Consider the following 10,850-nt stretch of genomic DNA (forward strand, 5'->3'; position numbering starts at 1 on the left):
TAGGATTGTTAGAGAGTACAAGCATGTACATCGTTAGGGAAACATTTAAGAACCGGATTGGGAAATGGAAAGTTGGAAAGAAAAACGAAATTGTTTATGTTAGTATGGCTTGGCACGCCCGCCGCGCGGGGGGGGGGGGGGGGGGGGGAGGGGGGGGGGAGAGCAGCAGAGTGGGGGAGGGTAGATCAATGAGCATTCACGTAGGGCGAAAGCAGGTGCTGGTTGAATACTATATTACATGGAGAGAGATGCCTGATGAGGAGACTTCATGGCAGCCTGATTCACTTGCCCAAGAGTTTCCTTACAATTTGGAATGATAGGAGCCAGTTCCCCACTACTCTCACGTATTTTCATTAAGAGATCAGACTTTGCAGAGGACATACCTTCTATCTTTCCTGATCCTGGTAATTTAAGGCCAAAATATTTTTTGTAACCTTCCAATAGAGGCTCAAGAAGATTATTTCCTCCTTAAACTTATAGGACAGTTTAAGGCTGTCTTTGCTTGTTGCACGTGGAGTGTTTCAAGTGGTCCCGCTAGGGTTCTTGATGGTGGGACATACAAATGAGGACATTGATGCATTAGTCAGCTGACGGGGGGGCCGCAAGAGAGGGGGGGGTGGGGGCGGGGGCGGGGGCGGGGGGGGCACAGCATAAGAGGGGGGGAGGGTAGATCAATGGGTGCTGGTTGAATACTATATTACATGGAAAAAGATGCCTGATGAGGAGACTTCTTGGCAGCCTGATTTAATTGCCCAAGAGTATCCTTAGAATTTGGAATGATAAGAGCCAATTCACCACTACTCTCAAGTATTTTAATAAATTTGCTTTCAATCAGCAAATGTCCTGCTGTAGGAGATCAGACTTTGCAGAGGACATATCTTCTATCTTTCCTGCTTAAACTTATAGTAGGACAGTTTGATTTGCTTGTTGCACGTGGAGTGTGTCAAATGGTCCAGCTAGGGTTCTTGATGGTGGGACATACACATGAGGACATCGATGCATTAGTCACCCGACTCTCAGAGGAACTAAGTACTTTCACATTTCATATGAATGCCAAAGACTAACCCATCACCATTTGTGATGGAAGACATTCTTAAGAGGGGGTAATTGTGTCAAGGAAAAGAGGCATTGGTGGATCAGTGAAAACCACTGCAATTTAATTTCCCTTCATGATAGTGAGCTTCTCTTCTAGTCTATGATGCATCCAAAATGAGGTCAATAGAAGCCACTAGAAGGTATAAAACTATAGGAACACGATGCAAAACACAGAGCAATGCTATCCTCAAGGTAATGCTGTTCCTATAAACGCATACTTGTATTAGAAATATCTTTCGAATCAAGAAGCATGTGGAGGTCTCATTTTATTAACAGGGAAGTCAAGGATTTGAACTCAACCTGGATAGAACCTGGTATTCGATATCGGAGACATTGAATTCTTGCATTGGACAACCCACTAAACAGCATGAGGAACTTAGTCATGACTTTTGACCAAACAGTCAATGGGAAGGTAGCTTGGTTGATGATGGAATGGAAATAGACAATGCTGAGGCTATGGGTTTAGAAGACCTAGAGAACAATTATTGTGGCCCTGCATTTTATAATCCAAGAGATTAATTCAAATCAAAGATGCATGTGAAACAAAACGATTGCCAAGTGACAGTATGTTTCCCATTTGGCTTGATGTTGCATTGTATTGGAAATTTTGCCCACAGTTAGCAAGAGGCCTTTATTATGTATGATTTTATATTCTTATTTTTTTGTATTACTTATCTTCTTTATTAGCACTGCCTCCTTAGACGTAGTGCTATATTGGAGGATTGAAATTCTTCTGTGAATTTCCACGTGTAATTTTTTTAAAAAATAAACTCTTTTCTGAACTTCCAAGTGTAATTTTTAAAAAATTCAACTAAGTTGTGTTTCAAATTGCCGTTTATGGAGATCATCCTACAAAAATTTGCATTTTATGCTGTCCCATCTTCCTTGCGCTACTCTTCTATGATTACCAGTGGGAGACTCAATCCTCTCACATCAGAGGAGCTGGTTCCAATGGTGCTAGACCAGGGGGAGTGGTTCAACAACCCTCCATAGGGCACAGGATCTCAAGCCCTAGCTGCCCCACAATCAAACCAACAAAGCAAAATTAGGGTAAAGGAAAGTCTTCAAAAAAGAAGTCCAATACGGATTGTGAAACCTTCCCAGCGAATCTGAGCTGTAACCACTATGGCGAGCCAGAGAAGGGTCACCACTGGAAGATGTGCCTTGAGCGGAGCTACGAGAAGGGTACAGATTCCTTAGCTATAGCCACGACGATGCCAATGTTTCTACACATGGACACCGAAGTTCCATCTTCTTCAAGTAGGGAGGCGGTAACTCACACCGTAGGTGAGTCTCAAGAATGGATTGTGGACAATGGTGCTTCCACGCACGTGACTCCTTCCCGAGAGGAATTCCATGACCTTCGGTGGCGGTCAAGTAATATCTGCATTGGCGATAAATCCATTGTACCAGTTCAAGGTGAGGGTAGGTTGAACATCATTCCTAATGGCAAAGGGAGCGAACATATCTCCCAGGTTCTTATATTCTGACTCTTGGTTTCCACCACTTGTCAATGCATGAAGTTTGCGAGACTGGTAAGAGCGTGGAGTTTGAAGAGGAGTTAGTGGCTATCAAGGACAAAGCAATAGGCCAGGTGGTTTGGGAAGGAACACTTGACAACGGGATCTACAAACTCCCTGTACTCTCTTCTCTTGAAGGTACTCATCTTAGTAAGCTGTCCATTCTCGACATGGTGGAGCGGCAGTGAAGCCTCGAAAGTTGAAGCAACTCAAATTGGGGAGGAGATCGAGGCACGAGGAGATCTACAACAAAGAACAGTTGCACCCTTGGTCCAAGAGTAATCTCTTGAAGCGGCGAGAAGAAGCCAGTTGTGGCCTTGTCATGAACTGAGGCTGAGTACTAGGTTACTTGTGGAGCTACGTATGGGACGGTGTGGCAATGATTCATGAAGGCTGCTAGGCAAGGAGACAAGTCTCAAGAATGGATTGTGGACAATGGTGCTTCTAGGCATGTGACAGGATTGTGGACAATGTAGGTGAGTCTCAGAAATGGATTGTGGGCAATGGTGCTTCCAGGCACGTGACTCCTTCCCGAGAGGAATTCCATGACCTTCGGTGGCGATCAAGTAATATCTCCATTGGCCATAAATCCATTATACTAGTTCAAGGTGAGGGCAAGTTGAACATCATTCCTGATGGCAAAGGGAGCAAACATATCACCTAGGTTCTTTATGTTCCGACTCTTGGTTTCCACCACTTGTCAATGCATAAAGTTTGTGGGACTGGTAAGAACGTGGAGTTTGAAGAGGAGTTAGTGGCTATCAAGGACAAAGCAATAGGACAAGTGGTTTGGGAGGGAACACTTGACAACGGGATCTACAAACTCCATGTACTCTCTTCTACTGTAGGTACTCATCTTAGTAAGCTGTCACATTCATGACATGGTGGAGCGGGAGAAAAGCCTCAAAAGTTGAAGCAACTTAGGTTGGGGAGGAGATTCAAGCACGAGGAGATCTACAACAAAGAACAATTGCACCCTTGGTCTGGGAGTAATCTCTTGAAGCGGCGAGAAGAAGCCAGTTGTGTCCTTGCAAATGAGGCTGAGTACTAGGACGTATGGGACGGTGTGGCTATGAAGCAGCGCTGCTTGGCGAAGGACATGAAGCTACTTGAGATGCTACGTTAACATTCGAGCTCCTTGGGTTTGGTTCGACATCTAGGAGCTGAGAGGGGGAGTTATGGGCATCTCTTGTCTAAACTATAGGGAATGAGGGCTTCTTTGTGGGTGTTTTCCGGCCCGAGATAGTTGTAGTATTCTTCCTGTACAATACGAGTTAGTTGCAAGCTGTGCAACATTTTGCCAAAATATGTAGGCATGGTTAGGAGCTAGAAAGAGGGCCTAGTTACGCCTAGCCAAGGGCTGGTTAGGCCGAAGTTAAGTCATTCACCTTAGGTCTAGTTCGATCCAGACGGGCCATCCAATCACTCGACCAGACCAGGACGGGTTAGCAAACCAGCCAACCTAGACCCAATCAGCAACCTACACACCCTCCTATAAATAGGGCACTTTGCCATTGTATTCTATGAACTATAGGTGCAGTTTTCGGCCTGAGTTTGGAGTCTTCCAAGGTGCAATTCCTGCCCTCAGTGTGAGCATGCAGGCTAACAAGACACTCGTGTCCTAGGATAAGACACTTAAGACACGTGTCTTACTTTTTTTTCCTTTTTTCTTTTTGGGAAGGGGGGGGGGGGGTAAACAACAAACTTTGAGTTTGACTTAACCATACTATCATTGATGGTGACTTTGGATCCAGCAGTAGCAGTGACCTCACAGATTCGGATTAGGATGAATCTTGAGAGATTTGACTCTTGAAAGTCGAAAGTTTCCTTTCACTTACATGTATTGACATGCAGATTTCATTCATGTCACATGTGACTCACAGATTGTTGCCATGATATTTATGTTTATTGGTCTATGATGATTGGTAAATAATCTATGTAGCCCTCTAGGCTCTTCTTAAGTTGTTTATCTGGATTTTGAATATCAAGATTCAATTGTCAGTTTAAACCATTAAAGTTGTGAGTTGTGACTTGCAAGCTATTGAGTTGTGACTCTTTAACTTCCAAGCTTGAGTTGTGGATGAGTCTTGACTCTTAACTACATTGTACAAGCGCATTGTTAGTTCTTGCATTGTTTAAGTGTCACTTATTGTACTTCTATAATCTAGCAGCTAGATATGCTAGCAAGTTGTACACTTGTATACTTATACATATATTAATTAAATATTTATTATTCTAACCACAATGACGTGTCTTACGTGTCTTATCTTTAAGACACTTTAGACACTCATGTCTAAAGTGTGTCTGACGTGTCGTGTCTTGACGTGTCTTACAACCATGAGGCTAAGTGTGTGTGTGTGTGTGTGTGTGTGTGTGTGTGTGTGTCCAAGAACATGCCCAAACTCACCCTCTAAAAATACAACACACAGTGTAGTTTCAATCTCATGATAGTCACTCATAAGGTTGACAACCATAAACTCCATCACACATAGCAAGGACAAGCTACTATGACATCCCCACTGATGTCATCAGCGCCCAACAGTGGAATGTAGAGACCATAGTATAAACATAGGCTCTCACTATTGGAATGATCACCCCCATCTGTGAGCCCGAGTCTACACATCTATTGTATGCACATAAGTTTAACAAGTTTGTGATTCCACACCCCACACCACACTGCGTGAGCTCCTGGGCAATTCTATCAGTCTTCCGCTGTGCATACCCTCTGTTGGGTTATTTCTAACACTCACACATACAAATCCACACACCCACACGTACTTGAGCATCCACCTATACAAAGGTCCTCGTACTGAGTTTCTGTCAGCACTCGGGAGGCGAAGGGAAGACTCAGCCATGACAAAGGCTAGCACTAAAGGAAAACAGTCTTGGAGTCAAGGGGTCCATATATAGGCAGCACCCTGCTGCTAGATGGTAGCACACTGTGCACACCTTTTGTAAATGGTTTTGGTCCTCTCTCTCTCTCTCTCTCTCTCTCTCTCTCTCTCTCTCTATATATATATATATATATATATATGCGAATGTACATTACAAGAAAAGAATATAGTTTGAATTTAGAACTTTGAGGTTATATATATATATATATATATATATATATGCGAATGTACATTACAAGAAAAGAATATAGTTTGAATTTAGAACTTTGAGGTTCTGGGCGTGCTCTTCCACTGCAGGGAGCGTTGACCATAGCAAGCAAATTCCACCTGTTTTCTAACACATTATAGTTAATGATTGTCCTCACACTACATCCACTAGAAAGTACAACTCCACCACAGTCAGGATCTTCAGCTCTATCATATGCTCCACAAACACGAGCCAGCAGAAAAGAGGCCAATAACAAGATGTTTTCCTTGTATATGGTTTTTGTCCATCTTTAGGACAATACAAATTACTGTTTCTCCTCTCCTCTCCTCTCTCTCTCTCTCTCTCTCTCTCTCTGTGCGCATCAGTATTACAAGGAAAGAAATATATATATACCTTTGTAAGACTAGAATATATCCAATCATACAAATTTAGATTTTTTGTTGTTCTAAAGTCCAGAAAGAGAAAAGTAAAGAGAAGAAAAAAGAGGTAACAAAAACTTTTTTGAAAAACAAAAGGAAGAAATACTTAGCAAGCAAAGACACACTTATGTCGTCATCAGTGCCCAAGCATAAGCAGCTATAGTTTGAATTCAGTATTGGGTGAGTTCTGGGCATACTCTTCTGCTGTGGGGAGCGTTGGCTGTAGCAAGCAAATTACACATCTGTTTTCTAACACATTAGTTAATGATTGTCCTCACACCACATCGACGAGAAAGTACAAACTCACCACAATCAGGATCTTCAGCTCTATCATATTCTCCACAAACATGAGCTCAGCAGAAAAGAGGGCAATAACAAGATGTTTCCATGTCTCTTCTCAACAGGCACGTGCCATCAAATGTCATTGTTTACACAAGTTGCCACATGTGGATGAGAAGGGTCAACTTGAAAATGTGCCTGAAGGGTAATGGTAAGCTATGCTATGTGTGTGCAGAATAAGAAATAACTAGTTGCTAGCTTCGTAGCCCATTACAAAGCATCTATGATTGATAATCGTGTTTAAAAATAGAAAAGCATTAAAAAAATGTCTTGTTTTGGAGAGATCGTATGAACAAGTTGTAAATGTTTCTCACATTTCATCATCTGTTGTGATCCTTCATGCATCACCATTTGTGATGCAAGATGTTCCTGATTTCAAAAGCTTTAAGAAGGGGTACTTGTGTCAAGGAAAAGAGGCATTGGTGGGTCAAGCAAAACCATTGCAATTTGGTTTTCCCTTCATGATCTTGAGCTTCTTTTCTAGTCTATGATGCATTCCAAAATGAGGTCAGCAGAAGCCACTAGAAGGTATAAAACCATAGAAACATGATAAGCTCAAGAGGATGTTGTTCCTATAAAGGCATACTTGAATTAGAAATATCTTTCGAATCAAAAAGCATGTGGAGAACTCATCTTATTAACAGCAGAGTCAAGGATTTGTACTCGTAACTCAGCCTGGATAAACCTGGGATTCGATATTGGGAGACATTGATTTCTTGCATTGGACAGCCCACCGTACAGCATGAGGAAGTTAGCCATGATTTTTGGCCAAAAAGTCAATGGAAAGATAGCTTGGTTGACGATGGAATGGAAACGGACGGTGCTGAGACTGTGTGTTTAGAAGACCTAGAGAACCATTATTGTCACCCAGCATTTAATAATCCAAGAGAATGATTCAAACCATAGATGCATGTCGTTTTCAGTGATTGCTTTACCACTATATTACGAGGCAGTGCCCACGCACACTCGTGCACTCTTGTTCTGATTATTGGCAAAAAGGACCAGAGAATGACAACTATAGTCCTTGAAAACCAGTCTTGATTTGATTTCTAGTTAATGTAATAGCCTTTAGAATAGTTGTATAGGCTGCCCTGTGTACCCTTAAGTCTATTATACAGATGTGGTATACGCAGTGAGTTAGCAATGGCTACCATGTGTTCTGCTTTTACTGGTCACATCGCACAGTACTGTCTAATCTGGTTGGCTGTAAAGTGCATTGTCTACAGCTATGACTACTGTGGTGTACCTCATATATATACTCTGATTATATCACTGTGCTGCTGCACAAGGTTCACCTCTTGCCATCTTTGGACTGTAATATACAGTTAACAGTAGAGATTTTGACAGTAGATGCAATTTTTCAGCAGCATATCTGAATCATTTGAATGTCTTTTTCATCATCAACAACTCGCTTTACTCCCTGCTTAAAAGTTTTCTCTCTTCATACCTTGTTTACGAGTTTCCTCTCTTCATACCTGGTCAGTGGCAGCGTAAAATATCTTCTCCTCAAAGCGACCAGCAATCTTCCACAGTTCACTCATGCCATCCTGTCCCGAAAATGGCATGTGCCTTTGCAGTGTATCCATTCTGCACAGGCAAGCCAAGACACTCAAGCTCTGTTTCAACGTTAGGTTTATCTTGATAGTTAACAGAAATATACAGTGGCAAAATTCAGGATGCATGGCTGACTTGTGCCGCTCGCAAGTAACAAAAGTAAAAACTATGAATCTCAACTCTGTGATTCTAGCACGGCTTGCAAGGTCAGTTTGTAGTTCAACAACAACAAACCATTTACACGGAAAGGAGACGATGATAAGGCTCAATTGAATATTGTAAACGTGTTCAGACATACAGGCAGTTTAATTCTCCAGCCTTAGAAGATCTGCCTCCCTGACATGTCTATCTTGGCAAGGCTTTCTTTTTAAGCTTACTAATTTGTACTCTGTGATTATCAAGGAAAAGGATTCTCTGAGGCACATCTTGAACTCAATGAATGTCACTCGCAAGCAGGGTTTCACACTCCCAGCTGCCCCAGATGTTGGTATTCAGGACAGATAAAAGAATCTTCATGGATGTTGACTGCAAAGAATTGATCAACTGGTAGTAATTTGGCTACGTCCTTGTGAGAGAGTGCAACAAGGCTTGCAACAGAGCAGAGTCCAGAGGCTAGATCGCATCATTATGGAGGTGAGAGGGATACGGACAACATTTTGGGAGGTGCACCTAGTTGCCATTCTTTCGGTCCACTTGTTCAGCATGAGGCAATGCACTTGTGCGTTTGAACGAGCCATCCCGCTGCAAATCCTAAATCCCCATAGAACTAGCATTTGCGGCCTTTGCCGGGCATCTGACAAGGATGGCAGCTAATCCACCATAAGTAGAATATGCGTAAAATGCATCAAACAAGGGCTCTAGAACTTCTTCTGATCACACATGGCTGCTACCTTGGACTTCGCAAACAAGGAAGCGAACAAGAAACTCCGAGGAGCGTCGGAATGAGAAGTTGGCTAAACACAAACGCACGGTAAAGAGCTCCATTTTCGGATCGCTCTCCTGGGGGCGATCCTACAGGCTATTCTAAAGATTGATCGCATCAAAAGCAGAGCTCTTCAATGAGCGGAGGAGTGTTATCTATGAGCAAAACAGGCTCTGATAACAAGAATCGCTCGCTGATTGAAGAAAAAGCCGATCGTCGTCGGAATGAGAAGCAAAAGGTAGGAAACTCACATGCGATTGACGATTTTGTGGCGCGAATCTTGAGCAAGGGCAGTTCGCCAGTTGGAATCCATGGGAGGAGGACGAAGGAAGGGAACGATAAGCGATGAAATGAAAGGATTTGTGAGGAAATGGACGGATTTGTGAGGACTCAAGGTTGAAAAGCTAACAAGGTGAAAGTGGAAGGGGCGGTTGCTTACGTGTCTACACTATAGAACAAGTTTGTATACGGCCACATACACGAAGAAAAGAAGAGCAACAAGACTAGCCTCAGAGAACAAGACGACGACGTTTGTATACGGCTAGGATTCTCGCTACACCAGCCGGCCGGTAGGCCACAAGCCATACCCAGTTGGATTTCGATTCCGACTGGGAAGGCCGACTTTCCCAGTCGTCAAGGGAATTGGGGAGGGGGCGCATGGTTGCCATGTGGCACGTACGACTGTCGATTCTTGGGAGGCTAATCCAACGGTGGATATTGCATCTCACCAACCCATGACCTTGACGAAACTAAAAGCTTAGTCATCCCCACCTGAGCCCATTCTCTCCTTTCTCGCCACACTCGTCCTCCTCTCTGACATAGGGTGTGCTAATGTTGGGTTTCGATTCCCAAATTGTAGGGGTGTTGAGTGGGAACCATACTAGTAGGGAGAAAATATGGCAAAATGAGATAGACACTATAGGATTTTTTGAAAACTACAAAAGTCACCTTTCTCATATTGTTGCTAAGGAAAGGCCCAAGGGGGATCAATCATCACCCCATGTTTGGATTCACAAGCTATGCGATCATGAGATGAGCCATTGAAGCAGTCACATATACCTGATTTGGTAGAGCATGACGACAACTAATCTAACCACAACACTAATTAGTTTTCTATGGACTATAAGATTTTATATATATGACCAACACCAAGCTACACATGTAAATTTGGGATTGCACATTGAATGCATGCACACAGCGTAGCATTAGTTAATAATAACTAGTACCATCACCATAAGCATGTGGGTCATGGGTGGAACAATGCAAAAGCAATGATGTATGAAAGGACACATGATAAAAAATAGGAACCTTTAAAAAAGACATAAAGAAAAGCGAAATAAAGTGATTTTATTCAACAAGAAAGCACTATTTGAATAGTGCCAACTATATAAAAATTATCCGATGGCATAAGCTCCAAGGCATGATGGGATATACAAGAGCACATATTGTCATTCTATTATAATACCATCTTTTAGCTCAACTATGATCTACCTCATGGTATTGTAAAAATGAGATGAAGCAAGAAGGAAGGTTTAAATGTCACCATTGGCAAGTGCTCTCACAAACAATGGCTAGGAATTGAGAGGACTTCTTAGATAAATTAGGGTGGTTGGGTATTGTCTATGACTCGATCCTATGACCGGGTACTCTTTCAAAAAGAAGCAATTCTTTGACATAAATTACAATATATAATATTGACCAATGCTAAAATAATTTCAAGTGTGGTAGAACAAACATGCTAGGACTAATGATGATCACTAGAAAATGGCATACCAAAGTGTGTACGTGCGTGCGTGCGCACATGTGTGTGTGAAGAGAGAGAGAGAGAGAACACAAGTGCCATGTGTGTGTGTGTGTGTGTGTGTGTGTGTGTGTGTGTGTGTGTGTGCATGCATGCGT

The 10,850-nt window shown here is 42.5% G+C and overlaps 1 protein-coding gene across 3 annotated transcripts in view; it reads right to left on the reverse strand.

Annotated features, from left to right (window-relative positions):
* LOC147904900 (mediator of RNA polymerase II transcription subunit 15a-like) overlaps window positions 1-9,381 on the reverse strand; it is a 53,782-nt gene extending 44,401 nt beyond the window's left edge. The window contains exons 1-2 of one of the 3 annotated variants that reach the window (XM_087389116.1): window positions 9,203-9,381; window positions 7,951-8,062 (exon numbers count right to left, since the gene is read on the reverse strand). In XM_087389116.1, coding sequence (XP_087245242.1) covers window positions 7,951-8,062; window positions 9,203-9,264 — 174 coding nt within the window. In that variant the 5' untranslated portion in view covers window positions 9,265-9,381. The remainder of the gene's footprint in view (window positions 1-7,950; window positions 8,063-9,202) is intronic. The other 2 variants (XM_087389121.1, XM_087389105.1) reach the window with 2 other exon arrangements.
* Window positions 9,382-10,850: the final 1,469 nt, after the last annotated feature.

Source organism: Dipteris shenzhenensis, chromosome 2 (genome assembly GCF_047967505.1).
Source record: "Dipteris shenzhenensis isolate YYH24624 ecotype China chromosome 2, Dip_SZ_1.0, whole genome shotgun sequence".
Classification (NCBI taxonomy): Eukaryota; Viridiplantae; Streptophyta; class Polypodiopsida; order Gleicheniales; family Dipteridaceae; genus Dipteris; species Dipteris shenzhenensis.